The sequence below is a fragment of the Vanessa cardui genome, chromosome Z (genome assembly GCF_905220365.1).
Source record: "Vanessa cardui chromosome Z, ilVanCard2.1, whole genome shotgun sequence".
In the NCBI taxonomy this organism is placed as follows: Eukaryota; Metazoa; Arthropoda; class Insecta; order Lepidoptera; family Nymphalidae; genus Vanessa; species Vanessa cardui.
The window spans coordinates 12,390,466-12,412,677 of NC_061154.1; the positions used below are offsets into that span (position 1 = coordinate 12,390,466).

General features: G+C 31.6%; 1 protein-coding gene across 1 annotated transcript in view; it reads left to right on the forward strand.

Annotated features, from left to right (window-relative positions):
- Window positions 1-21,996, forward strand: part of LOC124543215 (probable cationic amino acid transporter) — a 136,305-nt gene extending 114,309 nt beyond the window's left edge. Inside the window, exons 6-18 of the mRNA XM_047121337.1 lie at window positions 464-672; window positions 2,743-2,914; window positions 7,577-7,760; window positions 8,402-8,526; window positions 13,411-13,562; window positions 17,564-17,628; window positions 17,764-17,864; window positions 18,060-18,203; window positions 18,829-19,000; window positions 19,726-19,853; window positions 20,123-20,312; window positions 20,426-20,530; window positions 21,526-21,996. Coding sequence (XP_046977293.1) covers window positions 464-672; window positions 2,743-2,914; window positions 7,577-7,760; window positions 8,402-8,526; window positions 13,411-13,562; window positions 17,564-17,628; window positions 17,764-17,864; window positions 18,060-18,203; window positions 18,829-19,000; window positions 19,726-19,853; window positions 20,123-20,312; window positions 20,426-20,530; window positions 21,526-21,619 — 1,841 coding nt within the window. The 3' untranslated portion in view covers window positions 21,620-21,996. The remainder of the gene's footprint in view (window positions 1-463; window positions 673-2,742; window positions 2,915-7,576; window positions 7,761-8,401; window positions 8,527-13,410; window positions 13,563-17,563; window positions 17,629-17,763; window positions 17,865-18,059; window positions 18,204-18,828; window positions 19,001-19,725; window positions 19,854-20,122; window positions 20,313-20,425; window positions 20,531-21,525) is intronic.
- Window positions 21,997-22,212: the final 216 nt, after the last annotated feature.

Genomic DNA, 22,212 nt, shown 5'->3' on the forward strand with positions numbered 1-22,212 from the left:
GCTTATTTTAGCCAAGGCTAAGAACATTTCTTGTTTCTACTTACGAGTATGTACGAGTATACGAGTAACTATAACATAATATCAAATTGATAACATTCGTTCAAAAGCTAGTATTTTTGATAAATCATTGCCCAATTACTATACGTGAAGGTTTATCAAAGTTCTCTTAAAGTATTTACGTTGAATGACATTATGGATCTCTTCAATATTCAATGAAACTTCATTTCGTGAAAGAGTTTTCGCTCTATACATTAATATTTAAATTATATAAAATGAGAAATTGAAAAAACAAGAATATTATCGACCTATAATTATAAAAATATAAATTAAACTTCAAACACACGACGGCATCTATTCAAGACGTTATAGCTCTTTTGTTAAAAAAATGCCACAACAAATTATTTTTCCGTATTAATATTTAAGTTTTTAATTTTGTTTCGATAACAGTACTAATTATTTTCAGGCAAACCGCCGGATTTCGTCGCCTTTGGTATCAGCATCATGATGACCATGGTGCTCGTGGCCGGCGTCAAGAAGTCGCTGTTCTTCAACAATTTATTGAATGCGATCAACTTAAGTGTTTGGGTATTCATAATGGCGGCTGGTGTCTTCTACGCGGATACCAGTAACTGGACTCAACACAAGGGTTTTCTGCCTTTTGGATGGTCGGGGGTGAGTTTAGAACTAATAATTCTATTGAACAACGTGTTCCAAATTTCATTATACAAACATTAATTAATTAATTGTTAATGCTTGGATGTGAAGAAATATATCACGAATGAAACTTTAGACTGCGAATGAAATACTGTGACATGTTTGTCCACCAGTGGTGAACTAAGCTCCAAATATTTCCTAAGTGAACGATTTTACACAAAATATTCATTTTTACTTTTTTTTATATTGTTTTGTATTTAAAAACAATGTCACTATAATTAATAATACGAAAACATGTCTTAATGTTTGATTTAGGATAATATCAATTAAAAGGAATTAATGGAACATTTCAAAAATCATATTCACAATTCGATTGAAGTAAATAGCATTACATTTTGATTGACGTATCAAAGCCAACATCATTACCAGTAGATACCGCATGTTAAACATTCTGTATTATTTCGATGTCACAAAGTTACCGGAGAGTACCCACAGTGCTTATTTTAAAAATAGAACTCTTACTTTTTATAAATATAGGGATCAGATACTTTACAACAATAGCGGTCTATAAATAATGATATTACTTGTAAAAAAAGGGGTTTAGTTAATGACTGTTTTAACACTATATTTGAGTAGTATAATTTAGAATCGGTACCAACTAATTTGATGCAATTATTACTAACACTATTAATATCATTACTTTCTAACAAACCTAGGAATCTTTAAAGAAATGACATATTACTTATTATAAAAAAAAAAACGCTTTCTTTTTACAGCTAGTGTATTTTCCATAAAATTCAACCATTCTGTAATCAATATCTTCCAAAATCTTTGAAATAAAGTTCAAGATCGATTGCTTCCCACATTAATGTTTGGTCAACACTAAGGTGATGAATTATTTGTGTGCAAATACATCGTAAGCGTATGTCGCCTTCTATGCGGAATCTATTGGATGTGATCTGTTGTTAAGGTATAACCAAATTTCCATACATATACGTACTACACGTAATTGCTTTTAAAAACTTCATCCTGCTTTAACGAGTTTTCCGTTGAAGTAAGAAACTAAACAACTGAAGTCAGATTGCACAGAAGTTCAACCCATTTTGTTTTAAACAATACACTAGTATATTTATGTCGCTTAAACCTTAACCTGTCAAAGTCAATGTGTTCTCTGCGTCGTTGCGGAACATTCATATTCCCAGACAACTTTGAAAATGTTCGATCTCACCTATATCTAGATCTATCAGATCTTGTTCTTTCAGAGAGAAGTATCTTGTCATTATTTGATTCATCAGACTTTGCGATCGAGGCCAGAGAGATAGAATAAGCGTCTGTATAATCAATCAGATTACGCCCGTCTGACGTGAAAACCAAAGCGATAAATATAAAACCGTAGACTTAAGTTGTTTCTTCATAAACTGTATTATATGTTTATCTATACATACAATAAAATTAGAGTGTGTGTTTGTAATACTAAAATTGCACTTTTTTATTCGATGTATATGTACGAGTATGTATGTATAGTATACACGGTACCAAAAATACCTTTTTTAATTTTTGCCTGTACGTTTGTCCGTTTGTTCCGGCTAATCTCTGGAACGATTGGACCGATTTTGACAGGACTCTCACTACCAGATAACTGATATAATAAGGAGTAACTTAGGCTACAATTACATATTTTTTTGTTAAATTCAAGTGCGTACAAGGTCGCGGGCATAATTATTGTTTTTATAAAAATGCGATTTAGTTTCTCGTTTTTAAAAATACAAAAGTAAGGATCCATTATACATTATATTGAAGACAGCCCACGGGTTAGAATTCGTGAATCTTAACTGAATTATTTGAGTTCAAGCCGGGACAAAAGGAAAAGAAAACAACCAAGGAACACTAGGATATTCTCGTATGCTTAATTCGTATTTATATTTTATTCGAACTCGCCGGTGAAGGAAATCGCAGCGAGAATCAGCCACATGTTTATACACTAAACGAATTGATCATGAAAGAATAACCTCCCATTAAATTTCTCAATATGTAAAGACTACTAGGTTGATGTAAAAAATATATTAAAATATGATCTTTTTGTCTCAGGTATTTAGCGGCGCGGCGACGTGCTTCTACGCTTTTATAGGATTTGACATAATTGCCACAACCGGCATGGAAGCGAATAACCCAAAACGCTCCATCCCCTTGGCTATTGTCTTGAGTCTGGGCATCATCCTCCTCGCCTACGTCAGCAGCTCCATAATGCTTACATTGATTGGTAAGTCGTTTATTTGAAATCTTCATTGTTAATTATTTCATAAATAATAAATACACAATATTTTTTCACCAAGTAAGCGGTTTGAATGCTAGCAACATTATTAAGAAATATTTGTAGGTTAACTGGTTCTTATTTCTCTTCTTATTGAAGCCTGGTGGTGTGGCTGCTACGCATCCCATTTGTGAGGTTGCAAATTTCCAATATTGAAATAATTTTAGGTCGAAATTCTATCATAGATTTCGATGTCTTTTTAGCAATACAAATTCAAATCGCTAGACAATTTTTCCTGCGTTGTTACTAACTCCGAGCCAGACACTAATCGAATCATTAGAAAAAATATTTTATCAAACCATTCTAGTACAGCTGAAGAATCTAAAAATAATTTGCTAAAAAATACCATTACAAAAAGGAGCAGGACCGATTTAAATGTCAATTACATAGTCAGGACATAATAGACATGCCAATCTATACTAATTCGTATAGAGTTGAGAATTGGTATAGTTCTTATGCATACTTTAACAATTTTCTATTTAATTTGACAAAAAAAGAACCGCTGTGTTTCTTTCGCCGATTCTTCTCAGGTTAGGGTGTTCCTTTTTCCGAACCGGTGGTAGTGTTTAATTTGACCATCAGTAAGAAAGTGTAATGCTTCAATGTTGAATAAAGAAATTCGAGTTTGAATTTGAAATGAAATATCGAAAATTTTTACGGATCCTACGACCGTTAAAAAAGCATTCAAGGTCAGAGGTCAAAATCCCCTCCGAGCCATAAGCGGAGAAATATATCAAACCAGCTGACCTAAAAGTCTTTTTTCTCGACGTCACTAGCTCTAATACTAAAAGTTACAGTATTACTTATTTCTCACACAAAAACGAGGCTTTAATTGAAACGTTGCGGTTGACCGGTATATAAATCGGATAAATCGGATTGGTCTGTTTGTTTTGCTTTATATTTGCGGTATTTCATGAATGAAAAAACATTGATATTTTACAAAACGATTGTTATGATATGCTTTTTATCCGAGTCATATTTTGAATCGCGTTGAATTGTTGAACACGTGTAAGTATCACTACTACAATGAAAATCTAGCCAATATTCCATTTAAATTAAGTCCTGTTTTTGAATAGTCCTGCATTTCCAATAATAAAAAAATAAAACGTAAATTATATTTACATAGAAACTTTAGGTACTTAAAATTATAAAAATATATTTACAAATCAAACCAAAATAAAATCTTCATACCTATATACGAGTACTTTATCTAGGTTTTATTTTAGTTTGATTTCGTTTGATAAAAAAAAAACTTTTGTAGCCTTACTAAAGTCTTTTTTTACAATTCTTACAATTTTTTGGTTTCATTACGAATTCTTAACATAAAAAATAATACATATTGATGATCACATTGGTGCACTTCAATGTTGAAAAATTATTAAAAAATGTAAAGAAAATACTTCTATTATGCTTTTCATGAAAATAAGTCCAATGAGTACTGAGAAAAAACAATTTTCTCCAAAATACCAGTTACATATTTATCTTTATTCGTAGTGCAGATAAAAGGTTGTAATTTTGGGTGAGTTGTAATCAATCAGACGCAACTTTTGATCAAAATTTTACACAAATGCGGTTGAGAGATGCTGACCTCTTCCTACCCGACCGTGGCCTTAGGGAAAGTAAATTAAAAGTTATATAATATCAGCAATATAATTATAAATTTTAGTATTAAACATCAAAAACGTTTAGTTAATACATAAAGCGAATTTTAGTCTTGAACTATGTATAAAATTAAATTAAAATAATCATATTTAGAACTAACGTTTATTTTGCCAGCTGACTTATGTCAGAAGAGACACGTTCCGTTCTACACATTACATTACATTACACGGGACATGCATTACAAGTACTTGAAATGTACTGTTATTTAGAACTGCTATTTTTATAATAATCTAGATACTGAATTTAACACGTTCGTTACGTCATCATTTTTTATTTTTTCCATTCCTGCGGTGCGGGACATTTAAGACCTCCTAAGACTACTATCATAATACCGGTATGGGGCTCATTAGACCCCGTAACGTTTAAGAAACTGGTGTCAAGAAGGCCCCATATTAAGTAGATATAAAATAGCGTTCTCTTTTCAACAACCATCATATTAATATATTTATCACTTTCTTACAATATATCAAATAGACGTTACGGCATTCGTACGTCTGAGAAGTCTACGTTTTGCTTAGCCGGACCGCAAGGAAGACGCGTACGAGGCGTATTAGACCTCGTTCCGCATTGAACGCGTACGCATAAGTACGCATACGGATAAAGAAAGAAAAATTTATTAAAGACAGACAAACGCGGAACAATTTTCATCACATCGGATCAATGGATTAGAAACGCACGGACAACACACAAACATGCGTTTTAATTTAGATAAATGTTATTTTATTTTTAGATATCATTGACTTGTTGTTATAGTGGCAAACTTATTAGGGTGTTCAAAGCCCAGTTAACGTTAACGACTTAAATGTTAGAGTACTTATTATTTAAAGAAATTTTCAAAACAACTCAAAATTTTTAAGGTCAATGTAATTCCATACAATAACCTCAAAAAGAACGCGAGGCCTTTAGTCCTAGACCTCAGAAACGGCTTAGGATGAATACAACACAAATATTTTACGCGTTTTAAATACAGAGCTAACACAATAAAATAAAAATAAGCAATCATTTATAATGGGCGTTAATAAATAATTACTACGATTCATCGCACTCTATGTAATATATTACTTAACCTAATTACAGTAAGGCTGATAGCGGTTTCACAACCATTACATTCAACCATATATTTTACGGCGATTATTTTGAACACAAGTCAATAAATAGAAAAGCGGCCAGCAAATTCTACCTTTGACTCTTGTAAAATGTAGCAACCACTGAAGCCAGTTAAGTGTGAAATCTTAAGTCTTTTGCGAAACTTTCGCAAAGGAAGAAATATAATTTAAACTTTTATATTATTTCAAAATGAAAAAGTTAGTAACGTGGATTATAAAAGTAATAATAAATGTATTTGTTTTGTCATCTTATATTCTTTCATTTGATGGGTTTTAGGCATAGACACAGTCTGGGTAGGAAGGTGGTATATTCTACCGTCGATCAATACTTAGTAATAGTGTGTTTGCACTGGAGGGTGAGTGAGCCAGTGTAACTACAGGCACAAGGAACATAACGTCTTAGTTCCCGTGGCTGGTGATGGAAAAACATTTCTTATGGTAACAATGTCTATAAACCTCCATCAAGATCTATACGGTCTAAAATTTGTTCCTCTCAAATATTATTATATACAAACAATTCATTCCAAAAATCTATTATAAGAATAAAATTTGCAATAAATAATTTATACGATAGTGAGATAGTTATTTAACTAAAATGAATGTATTAATATTTTGCTATACATGCGTACAAAGAATATGTTCCAAAAATTGATTGAAATGAACAATCTAATCTCAGACATTTACAAAATATATGCATCCTTACCTTAGAAATGGTGATAACAAACAAACAAAGAAAATATCCAATATTAAATAAAATGAACGGAAGTTACTCTACTCGTACGTTACGTGTACTCGTATATCTCGCGTAATAATAAATTAATTTAAGTTCCCATCGTGGATGAATGCCTTTTAAAATTTACTCGCGCCAGTGTAAATTCAACCTTACAACGGTATTCTGTGACTACTACGTAGACGTTTATCCGTAATAACCACACGAGCGAGATTTACTCGTAAATAATTTACCGTAATAGCAACGTCGAGACAACTTTTTTAAAACAACTGGCATTGTCTCAATGGTCGAAATGCTGCCATAAACAATAATCATAAAAAAATATTAAACCGAGTTTAGAAAAACAAAAAATTCTCATTTTCAATTTCTTTTTTCTTGGTAGTACTTAAGTCATCATCGAAGTAACAAACAAAAGACATTCGACAAACGAAGGAACAAAAGATTTAACTGTTTTGTCTTTACATATTTATAAAAAGATTGTATATAATATCCTAATGCGCACAAAGAAACTTCACAACTCTTTTTTGCCAAAAAATTGAAGTCTTTACCAGAACACGTGTTCCCCTCCTCTTAAAACCTGGGTGCCTCCAACGAGGCGTGAGGGCATGGCGAGGGTGACTATTGCAGCTCATTCTTGCTGTCCGTACTAGTCGTAGTTCGCGTTTGGACTCCACTTCCAATTACCATCAGGTGGAGTAGAGTCATATGCCTACTACTACCGGATAATATAAAAACAATATAATCACAATATATATGTATTGTAGGATTATTTATATTGTATGTATTATAAACAAACAGATGTTTATTAAAAATGAAATCTTGTGAAAACTGAAATTTAAATTTAATTACATATCTCTTATTATTGCTCGAAATTAAGAGCAATTTAACGCGAATAAATAAACAGAACGGCGCGGCGTCTAGGTATTTCGCATTAAAATTATTTAAAGGGAAATAAAAGCTAATATAATTCCAGTGTATTTATTTTCTATTTGCATAGTAATCAGGTGAAGTTAAATCGATTGAATTTCATTTGAATAATTAAGCTAGCTGTACTAGCCTGACAACAAGTTTTAGTTATTCCTATTTACTCATTGTGAATAATTTTCTTCTTAGTTCCCTATAACGAGGTGAACACCGACTCCGCCCTGGTACAGATGTTCGCTTACGTGAACGCGCCCACTTGCAAGTACATCGTCGCTCTCGGCGCCCTATCCGGCTTGACTGTCTCGATGTTTGGATCCATGTTCCCAATGCCTCGAGTCGTCTACGCTATGGCTCAAGATGGACTCATTTTTAGGTAAGTTAGTTAATATATATGGATCAATAATATATAACATATTTACGTAACAATAATTTAGAGTTTGTGATACATGTTTTCAATTAAACTCTTTTTGGATGTGTTACTGTAACAATACTCCACTCAAGTAGACTTCTAAGGCAGTTGAAGATTGTCATTTTACAAAACTAACAACCACATCCATGAAGAAGCACTTCCGAAACGTGTTAACATTTGTTTTACTTTACATTCCTTAATACTCATGAATAAACCTCCATTGTTTGCTTTCTCGGAAACATAGTGCTTTGACTAATTTACATTGCATTCTAATCTAGCTATCTCCTAAGAGGTTTCTGCAATATCGTTATGGTACAAAAGCGCTGCATGAACTTTAAGATCCGACCCGATTAATTCGTGTAAATTGAACGTGTGTTTCTTGTTTAACCGTATTATATAAAAAAAAAAAACTTTTTATAAAACCTCATTCCAAGTTACATGTTCATGTAATAAATGTAACTGCAACTTATACGTAATGTAGTTACACCCCTCATTCTCACCAAGTTCGAACGATATTCTCCAAAACAGGATATAAATAGTTACGTTAGTAGTGTTAAGTTATCGTCATATTTTCAAACGGCTTATAAAATTACATATTTTGTCAGACAACTGGCTACTGTATCCGAAACCTCTGGAACTCCTGCTCTGGCAACGATCAGCGGTGGTACTGCTGCGTCCATTGTCTCCCTCCTTATTCAGCTCGAGGTTCTGGTTGAAATGATGAGCATTGGTGAGTACATTACACTGAGATAAATAATAATAATAACCTTATTAAAAACAGTAGCGTGCTTTCTATAGAAATATTTCATACCTTGCATTAATTAGTTTGTAGTGTAGAATACTTGCACGCCATGTTTTATTAAGCAGTACAAATCGGAATTTATTTTAAATGGAAAATATAACGAATTTTGTTACAAATTTGAGTTCTGATAGCATATTTATCGCTTTCTAATTATTTCTCGTGATAGAAATTCCAAACGTTAATTGCAAGGCAAGTTAAACGACCTTCTATAATTCATTTTACGAATTTCAAAAGCCATTTACGTATATCTAACGTTTATCGTAAGGTTTGTTTACATACGAACTCATGATATTATATTGAGTTATTTAATTAAGCTTTACATTAACAAATATAAAATATATTGGTTATTATTTAAATGTTTCAATTTTGTTTTCATTTCGCGTGTATTTGCGATGTATAGATCGTAATTAATTATTTGGATAACATTATTTCTTAAAATTTCGCATGATTTTTTTAGTGAGCAAAATTTATATTAAAGAAAAAAGTCACGTATTATTTTAACAGTACACGCGATTAGAATACAAAGAGAGAGAGAATTATAATTTAAAGAAGTACATAAAAGATACCAAACAATTATAGTAGAAATACGGTTTTATTAATTATAAGGCGGTGTCTTAAAGAGATAATTGCTTTTTAAGATTTGATGTGCGAGCCGTTGGTACGGACTTGTACTGAGTTTTTGCTGTTTCTCATTTATTTTACTATTTTATATCTAAAATTTAAACATGCTTTAAAATAGTGACTGATTTATGAGGATTTTCGTCACTATGCAGGCAAACGTCGTCTTCAGATAGTAAACATAAAAAAAATATTATTCAAAATATTCGATACAAAGTAATTAATTATTTTGCAATTACTTGTCAGCAATTAATATTGTAAAGACTTCTACTTGATTGCCCTTCAAAATAAAATCTTAACTATATTAATTACTACTTAAAACATGTCATGTATTTTAATGAATCGCCTACTACACTGATATACACCAGATAGATATACACCGATGGATGGCGCTTAGAATTTAGCGCCGATCTGTTCGAGATCGCATCAAAAGATAATCGTTCTCGCTCTCCACTCAATGGAGCTAAATACCAGGAAATTAATATTCAAGCGTTGATAATCAAAATTTAATATGCGTTCTCTTCGCCTAATTTTATGTGTTATTTTAAGAAAAGAAACTAAGTATATATCCTCTTTGAAGAAAATTAATGTTCCATATTTAATTTTTATAATCAATACCAATATTATAAAGAGGTAAAATTTGTTTATATTTAAATCCGAAATTGATGCTCCTTTTTTAATTTTTTTTTTTCTGGTAGGTACTAAGCTATAACATTCCTGTGTCATTGGAATATACATCACATTTATATCATATCGTTTTCTTTACTAATAAATAGCACCCGACCGAATCCTGGGTGGGTCGTTTATTAATATTTACATATTAATATTTGTGTGGACCTCCACATGTGAATACCTATTCACAGTTGCAATCAATAGCAATTTGCAATCCTATCGGGTTATGAAAGGGAATAAAGAGTGGACGTATGTTTGCACATCCGGCGAGATTAGTCTCCCTTGAGGAAAACCAGCACGCCCGGAGTCTGGGGACATCACGTTAATGTATTATGTAGATTGCACAATTTATATTTAAATCGAGCATTTTATCGTACCTATATCGCAGTATATTATTCTAAATATATACCATATTAATTAGCGACTCTTTTGTCTGTATGTCAGTCTGTCATTGCATCTGTTTTATTACTGATAAGACTAGACTATTTGTTTTGACTGTAATCCCTAATTTACTGGTAATAAGTAGTTTTCGTTAACGTATAGAACCAGACAGCGATGAAACTTTTACGTAACGAATTCTATTATTTACTGAAAATACTTTAAATTATTAACAAAAGAATAAATATAACAAATATATTTAATTTATTTGATTAGATCGCGACACAGTCCAGACAATATATAGAAAAGTATAGACAATAAGATCTACAAATCTTACATACAAAGAAAGAATTTTCATATCCGGTAAAGAGATCCCGAGTATCCCTTAAATTAAAGGGAACATATTTTTAAAACTATTCCACTAAGGGGAGTAAGATGTGTGGAGTGACAGGGCTGGGTAGAATACGAAATGAGTAAGAACTTTTAAAGTAGCTGTCGTCATAGGGGACTGATTATGATGATGGGCATGTTATGCGAATAAATGTCATATAACGAAAAGTGTAGGAAGTAAACTAGAAGAAGTTGACTTAACGGTAACTTGGAAGTAACTCAGGATAAAATTATAAATAGAGGTAGAACGCTAAAGGACTTTCCTACCGAGAACGGGCAAGAAATTCAGTAGCTATTCTTTTTCAACATTTGTAAATGATGATCATGTTTGTAAAATAGATTGTATTATTATTATATGTGTATGTACTATATTTTGCCTGAAAGTCAACAAGTACTAATTCCACGCTTTTTTATCGTCTGTATAATCTTGTTTTGAAGTATATAGCTTAATAAGAATATGCTTATAAAACCAATTACCAATGATCGATCCAGAGTTGTTTAGTAAAAGGAAATTTCACTTTCCTCAAGCAAAAGCCTGAGTTCTCCGAACTGTCAATTGTTTAATTTGTATTATAAGAGAAGTTATTAACTATGTGGAAGCTCGTCTGGACAGATAACCAGGAATTATATATATTTTACGGCTATGCAACAGTACTTTGTATATTTGTGTTCGGCTTGAAGGGTGAGTTAGCCAGTGTAACTACAGACAAATGGAACATAGCATCTGATTCCCTAGTAACAGTGGCGCATAGCTTATAAAATAAATAGTAAAAACTGCATGCTATCAGTGTCCATGAGGAAATAGACCGTTTACCAATAAGCTACAAAACAATACAATTAATGTCACCAATGAAAGTAGACCATTAAACACAATTGTTTTCCTCAGTTCTAAAGAAACGATTAATATATTTTTGTACATTAATATCGCATAAAATGTGTATAAAGGAATTTTTCAGCTGCCCCAAATGATATTGCGCTCACATAATTTACTGTGTCACGTTCAGGACTCAGAGGCGACACAAAAGGGAATAATCAATCTTTCAAAGATTTTTCTTCACCTACATTTATCTAGACGCCATAAAATATAAAACTATATGTTTATTATTTTAATCATAATATATAACGACAAAGTTCCGCCGCGTCTGTGAATACAAAGGCGGAATATAAATAAAGAGGAAGGGTAATTCTTATATTTAAATATAATATTATAACGTCGCCCTGACCGTCTTCTGCTACGGCGGCGACTCTCAAGGGAAACCAAACAGGCAATCACAACTTATTATAGTGCAATGTGGGACGCGTACACACAGATGCACTCTCTATTATTCTTTTAGCCTATGGAAACAATGGAGGTTTTCTGAGGCATGGACGAGTACATACTTCCAAGTGACAGACGTAAGCTGTTCTTAGGCCGGACCTGGGATTTGAACCCAGAATATAGAGATTTGCAGAATATAGAGATATTTAGGTACTAGATCGAAGAGAAAATAAATTCAAGTCGAAAATATACTGGATAGATAGATGAATATCATGTATCAGAATATTAGAATTTACATTTGTAGTTGAACACACACAAAAAAAAAAACTAATGGCACGGACATGATATTTTGTAAAAGGAAGCCAAAAACACACACATTATTTGTCAAATCCCCATCCTCCATCCGCCTGCTAAACAGACATTCAGTCATACTTTCCCAAATAGTGTATTCGATTTAGTCAAAATATTTTTTTATTCATGTATATGTAATGTAACATCAGTATCTAACTATTACATATATCCCTTTTTATTGTGATAAAATTACAAAATTAGATTTTAATTTTTTTTAGTAATTTTCTCGCTCAACTCTTTGTTCTTGTTGGTAATCATAGTTAAAAAAAATTAAATTCCTTCATAACATATGTTGAAAGGGACAATAAATCCAAATCTTAACTACGACAGATAGTGGCAATAATGCTAAACTCTTTCTTTCTCTCTCTCTTCTTATTAAAATACATTATTAAATCTTCTTCTATCTCTTTGAGACGCAATCCTAAATTCTTTGGCTTCGGAAAAAGAATTGGAATTGCCCGTCGCTTCCGCGAGCTGAGGCGATGAGACTTAAATAATTTCTGTCAAAAAGTGTAATATGTTTGAAGATAATTAAATTACAATAATAATAATTTTACAATAAAACATTCATAATACATTAAGATTTCCTTTTATAAGAGTTTCCTTTAAAAATACAACAACAACAAGTAATAAAATGGACCTTATTGCTCACAACTAAATATACTCATGTCAGCCCTAATAATATAAATATGTATGTATATTTGAAACGTATATTATATAATATGATGATGAGGACGACAAATAGTTTAGCTTTAATAATGTATTTTAATAATAGTATATTATACAGTCGACAAAATGAAATGAGTTTCTATTTACTTTCCGTGTTTATTCGTATAAACTAACTTTATTAGTCATTATAAAATGAACGGCGTAATCTTGCATACTTATATTTATAGTTGAAATTAATTCAATAGGATCTGTTTTAATATTTTGCATATAACATATTGCATGCTATTAGTTGCTACTAGTCGGTAGTATTCAAGGAGAGCCTTGATTTTGATGACAAAATGAATGATGATTTGATATTATATTATTAGTAGTGTTTTCTACTATGGAGTTCTTTTTTATTTTATTTTTTTTTTAAATGTGATATGTTGAAGAAATATATAAATTTCTTAAAACACTAAGCAGTTTGACCTTCTTAGGCACTCTCCTTGCTTACACGTTGGTGTCCACCTGTGTGCTGGTTCTACGCTACCAGCCGCATTCCGACAACCTCATAGAACTGCTACCGCAAAGTCTCCGAACACCAGTGGACCCTGAAGGCACGGCTTCTGCTCAACGTGAGACTTCGTTCGTAAGTATAAACATTTTTACAAGTAATAATTATCTATAAATATATCGAACTGTATATTTAGTGTATGTAACTGTTTATCGCGATAAATTTACATAAAACGTGAAGTATGAATGTTTTTCTAAAACAAACATTTTCGCCAAAAAATACGTTTAAAGATTTTTCGTTTAAAGCTGAAGCAGAACTCGATGAGCGGAATTCAAATCTTCTTCATGCGAGATCGACCTAAATTTTCGATGCAAACTTAAATCAAATAGGTGAATTGAAAAGACAATTTATTTCACGGACACTTTTACGTATTGTTTAGCTGGTTTCGGATTTTATGAATCACTGAATTAAACGTTGAAATAAATCAAAGATTAATTATATAATGAATACAATTATTAAAATCATGTTTAAGTTACACAAATTTTCGTCCGAGATAAGTTTTACCGGAAAGGCAGAAATCTTCGTCACGTTATTATGAGACGTCTTATTAAATTAATTATTTATAAAGACATAAAACTTAATTTTAATTTCAAGAACAGATATACTTTATAAGATATCATCGATCGGTAATAAATAAACGTTGCAAGTACATTATGCTGGTTAAGACTTGTACAAATATTCCGGTAATAGCATTAAAGGTTATAAAACCTAACCAACATATGCATACGGGAAAAACAAAGTACAATTCATTTTATTTATTTTTTACTTCACAATAAACACAAGATTTCAACATAACATAACTTCTGTTTAACATTACACTACATCTGTTAAAATTAAATAAGTCGAAATAATAGAGTATTGCAAGGAATGTATTCATCATTACATATTCTTATTTATTATCAAAATTCCACATTTCCATAAGAAATGTCAAAAGAAATAATGTAAAGAGGATTACGTGAAGGTTTTCCAAATTTATTGTAATATATTTGATTTTTTTTAATTAAAAACATTTTGCGATACGTAATTACAATATTTTCGACCGACTCGTTTAAATTTTGAATGACTATAATAGACGGAATAATTTTAATGAACGTGAAAGTAACCTTTCAATAGATGTTTAAATTAATTTTACAGGATAATTAAATTCTATAGAATTACGAGGTCAACTGTTAAATTATTAACGCAGGCAAAAGGAATCAGACAGAAACAGCAGGATTGCATCTCACGTCATACAAAATATGTCATGTTAATAGCACATTAATTAATTTTATGCGAATTTCAATGTACTGAATATTATCACAAAAGTTATTAAAAATACTTTTTTAATTGTACTTTCTGCCATCGTAATATATTATGTATTCAGGACAAAAGAGCCAAGTATTGAGCTTACGTCTTAAAAAGATAAAAGTAAAGTAACAACATTATATAATAGTTGCACTGTTAGGCTTGGATCTCTTTCTTTTGTGAAAATATTTGCTTCACGCTGCTCCAATTTGACCATTGGATACACTTGAGACATAATTTCATTGCAATAAGACAAATACAGGTTTCATCGGGATGTTTTATTTACCATCGAGCACGAGATAATTTAAAAACACCAATTGAACATATTTTGATTGATACTAAATTTATTATTCCTTGCCGAAAAGTATCGGTTAAGATAAACGCGTGCTAAGCTCAATTTTAAGTCGTCGTAAACAAAAGTATAACAGTATAATATATGAATATAATATTATAGTACAAAAATACTTTCTAGTAAGCAGATAGGTGAAGTGCGGCTTCTCTTCGGATCTTAGACAAATAACTAAGAGCACTAAAATAAAAGATAATGTTTGTTAGCTGTTCCGTGTTGTGTGTTGTTTGACGTACCTTAACAAAGAGATAGTAATTTTACTTCTGTGAAGACGAAACAAAAGATTACGATTTTTCTTTAACAAGAAAATTATAGGTACTACGGTAATAATTAAATAACTTCGCTTGCGGTTTCGCCCGCGTTAAATATTGCTGATACTTGACTGTTTAATAGAGTTTCCTATGTTTATCGCAGCGCCAGGTGGCCTGATAACCTTGCTTACGAACTATCTTGCGCTAAATGATTTACTATTGGTATTTTATGACTAGCATGCCAGCCATACAATCTCCAGCTTGTGATATGTGCACTAGTAACACCATGCGATTTCACATTCGTTAAATGTTTAAGGCTCCAAGCTCTAGACTAATTTTATTTTAAATAAATGAACGATTTTGATTAGCATCTCCCAGCCCAATTTTATATTGGAGATACGTTGATTCACTCGTTTATGCGTAGAAACTTTTCAGCTTTTTATATTACTTAGCTAATCTTTCCGGCTTCAAGAACAAACATAAAGAAAAATTCTTGATTTTTTCCCGGAAACGTTGGAGTTGGAACTCTACTTGAATCAATCTACCCTCCTCTTGAATTGTTTATTGATGAAAACTGCTTTAAAATTCCTTATGTAGGTTAAAAGCGGCTTACTATGTAGATTACAGATAATATATTTAAACTGGTAACTGATATTCATATTTTGCTTTCACACCGTATGCTAAGCTGAAAGCTTATGAAAGTAAGGTATCAAGATCGGATTTGCGACTTTTATGACGCCAGCGGCTATTTGTACCTATACACGCATCGACATAATACATTCTACGAACGTTCATGTAAATAGCTTGTTCAAATACTTGTAAGAGTTAGTACTAAAGTTCGATGCAGCGATAAATCTGTATTATGTCATCTAATAGAGCTATTACTACTTACAGCGCTAAAGCGCTTATAGAGAATAGTTTTCCCTTAATTAGGAGGAGTTTTGTTTGCACAAAACGTGCTTTTCGTGTATATTTATAAAAGACTCAATATTTAATACAAGAATGAAAATCTTTCTTTACTTATATAATTTAATACTCTTTGCTATTTGCGTTATGTTAATTCAGCTTTTTAGTGAGTTTAATAGAATCAGATGTTAATTTATTACTCTTTTGATTTATTCGTGGATATCAAATAAATAATAGCTTTGAACGAATATTAAAGTTGGTTATTATAAAGTTTGAAATCAGTTCTCTTCATAAACAGCTTCTCATGACCCAGTTTCTTAAATCGGTCCAGTAAATTATTCACAGTGAAACAAAACAACGAATAAGGTACTCCTCAGGAATAGTGCCGACCTCTTTCTCGTTAATCCAAACTTACTCATAATAAATATGCAATTTATTTGTGTATTTAATGAACACTAGCGTTTCTTTTGTTTTTGGTTAAACAAGATTTATTCACCGAACTAGTTTTATAAATTAACAGTCTCAAGTAATACAAAATAGTAACTTTTATGCCAGTATTATTGCAACTATTAAGTTATTGTCTTATTTAACAATTTATTCACGATGTATTTATTAATTGTCCAGCATACCCTACTCAACATAGACTTCTGGCCTACTGTCAAATAGAATTGATCTAATCAAAGACAATGACATTATGACGTAGACAATTTTGAATGATTTGAATAATAACTTACGCTCATATTTCGAAACGACACAGCGTAAGAAAGTTTCTTCTATCTACCGCCGAGCACTTGAGACTTGAACGATTGCAACAAAAGATAAGCGACACAGAAAAAAACTTCATAACATTTATTTTTGCTCTTTTGATACAAAAACCATAAACTCTTGGCATAGTTGCGGGACAAAAGTTTTAAAAGTATGACATAATTTCATGCACGATTAAAACTTATTTTTCGTAATATTATCTACTTGTATGTTTCATTTGTTGTATTTTGTATATGGAATATTGGTATCATTTAAAACAAAAAACGTTAAATAATAATATAATTTTGTTACATGAATTTAGAGAATAGTAACAATAATAATTACATAATCGTGTTAATAGACCTGCTATCAGTGATTTACGTTTATACCTAAATAGAATATTTCATCGTAAAATGCGAGCAAAGATAATAATTATTGCAATGCTTAATAATAAACAAAAGCATACATTAAAGCAGTCACAAGTGTATGCCATGAGACGTGTGCGTGAAAAATAGTGTTCTATTTCACTTTTATTGTTCCAGGCTCACGGCGCGACTCATATAATGCCAGCCAGCCAACGCGTTATGGTGCGACGTGTCACCCGCAGGTAATAACGATCATTGCGACGCGTTGCCAAAGCGAACGTCTGCCATAGCGAAAGGCCGGCCGTCATTATATGCCTATTGTAATTTTGATTGAATGCTGTGCCTGCGCTCTGCTAAGCGAACCAGTCTGTTCACAGCTCGCCCGACTCTGACGATACGCTTCCCGGGGACGATAGTGAGGAATACGGACGAGATGACGCGTTCTTAGTCAATTCCAATACCGAAAATAAGTTCTATGGTAAGAATCGTAACGCTACTTAAAGTATTATAATATTATTGCTTACTATTTTTATTAATAGTTCACAATTATATTTTCAGAAAGAATTAAACGCCTAGCGATCGAGAGTCCTACTTATAATATACTGTATAATATTGTACTGTGTCTTAACTATTGTTACTTTTGTACTGGATTGTAATGTTTTGTTTTTAAAAGGCGCTGTTCCTGGTGGATGTTCCTCCGGTACTTCGCGATGCGCTCGATTCTTCGATGCCATATACCGGAAGCTACACGCAATGTCCTATCTCTGCCCTGGCCTGCTTCCGTGGGTCGACTGCGGACCTGCCACCGAAAATTCTGGTAGGACGAAAGAACAGTAAAATAACTAAACACTTAAACAATGAAAAATAATATACTTCAGTATTTTTATGGTATATGTTTCTCCCTTAATTAGACTGAAATAATAGTCTTGTTAATAAATAATAAAATTATTAGACCTCGTATAAATTACATGCCAAAATAAATTGTTTCCATGAATAACTGCTACCGATAAATATGCCCCACGCAGATCTCGTCATAATATAATCATACAAATGTATTGAATAGGTTTATGTAGGCCGTGTTATATTAAATAGTTTCCTAAAAACCTTTTGTCTTACCGTCGAATACGAAATTAATTATATTATGAATATATTTAGCACATGAAACTTGCTCGGATTAAAACTTAAATTTCAATTAAGATTCACGCATCCCATCCCCTGGGCTATTTCCGCTGCACTTAAATATAATATAAGCAAGATTTATAATAATTAAACAAGCAGAAATATATAAACATAAGCGAAAACGACACTAAAAACTTTTCGAGAATTATTAATTTTATTAAGTTAGTTTTGAAGTTTAATTAATTGAAATATGATGTGGTTAGTTTAAACAAATATAATCAATATTGCGAACGCTTTGACTTTAGAATAATATTTCACCTCAGGTCTATATGTGATCAAGGCTGTCGGCGTCATGTACGTGCTCATCATCGTCTTCGATATCTTTGCGGCTTACGGAAATCCCGGCGAATCGACTTTTACAACTGTAATGATGGTTATACTGCTTATCGCCATCTTTGGAATACTGCTAGCTATCTCTCGGAAACCACAAAATCGGTATGAATTTTAAAAAATACATAACATTTTTAGAATTATTACTAATATAATTTTATATCATAATGAAGTATTTCCTGCAAAAAAATTTATTGAATATACGTACACACACAAATGTAATTTGCAACTAATAAAAATTTGGACCTTAAGTAAACTTTCATTCAAAAAGAAGTCGATTTTTTCTTATCTAAACATATTTCTTGATATATTTCATACATACCTCTTGAGTGCTTTCGCTTTTGATACAGCCCCGGGTAGGTCATAAAAGAATCGAATCAGGAAGTTAGCCACTTCTTGCATCCTTGGAATATTGGTACACTGTTACTAAGTTGTTCTAGTTGTGTCTGAATTGCCGTACCATCGTAGATTGTGTAAATAGAGTTATCTACAAATACTTGTGAATATGTCTTTCCTTATTGATAACGGCCACTGTGTCTAAAATCGTTCATAAGAATATCAATGTATTATTTTTTATACTATATTTTCTATAACATTGTGCTTGTAAGTCATCTTACAACATGTTTAATTTGAAATGTACACACATCACTGAATACTAAGTTTATTTAATTTCTAAAAGTAAATGAGGCCGAATTAGCTTACGACTTCGTGAACGTGACATGTGTGTACTTGCCTTAAATTATGGACGTATATATTCATCAACTTCATGCTGATATAGATATACGCAGTTGCGATATTATCATGACATTTTCTTTTTTTGTTTCCAATAGAGCTACACTGGTCTACGCAACGCCCTGTCTGCCCTTCGTGCCCACGATCGCAATTATGGTCAACATTTACCTGATTCTGAATCTTTCAATTCTGACTCTAATTCGATTCACCGTCTGGATGATAATTGGTAACTATTTACATATTAAGCTACTACTGTCACTGCAATTTTATTTATTCAATGCAATAATTAATGAAACCTTTACGTCACAAGCGCTGCAGCGAAATGAATTGATTATAATACAGTCAGCTTTTTGCTATTTGATAAAACTAAACATCATTTACATTATTTTTTTACGCTGTCGATTACTTCTAAATATGATTGATAATAATGGTGTAATTTAGCAAAGTAAATGTATAATAATTGAAATACACAATTTATTTTTTCTATTGTTACAGGCTTGATAGTGTATTTTAAATATGGAATTAAGAATTCGACTCTTGAAACTAACCCCCCCGTACCCCGCGCGCCCACCCCTCCACCACCGAACCCACTGGATCGCACCACTATACCACCCGCTACGCAACCACCACCCACAGGCGACCGCAACATATTCGAAGGCGATGGACTCTATGGCAGCCATGACCAGTATGTTCATAGCAGGCTATTTTAAATAATCAATAATAATGTTTCGATTATCTATGTATCAACCGTCATGTGTCAAATATTCAAACATCGCCACTTAACTATACAAATATTAGGTACTCGGACCCCCTTTTGGCTTGGCACGTTGCTGACTTGGAACCCGTACAATCGACGAGCCGCGGCTACACTGGATCTTCTTCGTACATGCAGGTTGAGACTCGGTAAGAAAACCTTTTTGCTTGAGAAATATTTGTATTTATTCGCAATTAAGGTAGTGTCGAAGAATTATAGATAATAAATATAATATGCCACCAAAAACTTTTAAATATGGCAACACTGAAATTAAATGCTTAACTGTTTACACACACGTTTGAGTCAATTTTAGTTACGCTAGTTTAATATTATGTTTATGATTTAAACTCAAATTATAAAACAAGAGGTAAATGGAATGAACATTGTGTTTCTATAATTTTGAGATATGGGGCACATAAAAAAATCCCACGTTTTTTTATGTATACCATAAAATAAATCCCACATTTTTATGTGTAACATCTCTCCTACAATTTGCGAGAGTGATATCGTGAAAAGGGATGGAAGTGGGAAACAACAAACCAAGCTGCTCACTATTTGATTAATCTGTTTTTTTTTTTTTTAAGTTAAGATCCAGGAATTTCTTATATATTACAAGTATTATAAGAAAAACTATATTTTATAAGACTTTTTAATCATTTAAACATTTTGTATGTCTCTTCAAGAAAGAGTAACTAGTAGTTTCGTTTATATTTTATTTTTCCAATGACTTTAGTTTTGAGTAAAATTAATATAATTTAGATGAAAAACATTTCTACGTCACCTGACAACACCAAGCGATATTCGTAGTTGTGGTTTTGTCATCTGCTACGAATAAAAATTGCAATTAGAAAATTAATTTTAAAAATATAAATTTACATTCTTATATTGATAAATATTAATTTTTATGAAAATATTTAAAAAAAAATTAACTATTAATTAATTAAAACTCAACGGGTGTCAACTTTTGAAATATTTACAAATACCTACAAGCATTGATTCGCAATGCCGGAGCTACTTGCTTTTGATTTTATATTATTTTTTTATACTCGATTACAACATTCCGCGAGCTCCATTTGTCTTTGTTTTATAATCTGAAGATGTAAAATATTACATACATTTTTTTATAATATATATTATGATTTAGATACAACGAACGTACTAATAGGACAACCTCGCATACCTCCAGCCGACCACCGTGGGCCTATCCGGACGTCACTTATGATTCCTGGGACAACTGAATACCCTGAACTAAATGGATTTTTTATTTATATTATAGTTATCTATAAATTAGTAAGTATTTACTTTGTATTAATGTCAGAAAAAAAGTATTATTTATGCACAAACATTTACAATACCTTTTTTTAGTCTTTATTTTTTTTAATTGAGAAGAATTTATTTCTAGGACGATGATGACTGGTGTTTCTTACCTTTTTTTATTTACGAGGGTATATTAATATGACTAAGCAATTTGCCACGGACAAACGATTTGAATGCAATTGATATATTTTTTAAAACACAACTTGCCAAAATCAAGTACTTCAGAACTACATCGCTGTCACTATATACAATTTATTTTATTTGATGAATCAGAATATATATTACCTTTATTTTTATAACTTCCCATCTACATGTACTTAAAATTTTAATTGATTTTAATGCAAATTGTATTTTGTTTACCTATACAGTATTATATATTTATTATAATAAAAAAAAACTATTTACCTACTGTAGAAAATTAAACATTTTATCTACTGACATAAATATTCTTTGACATCAGTTATTTACACTGATTATTACCAAGATATCATTTTAAATAGGTAGTTGATATTTT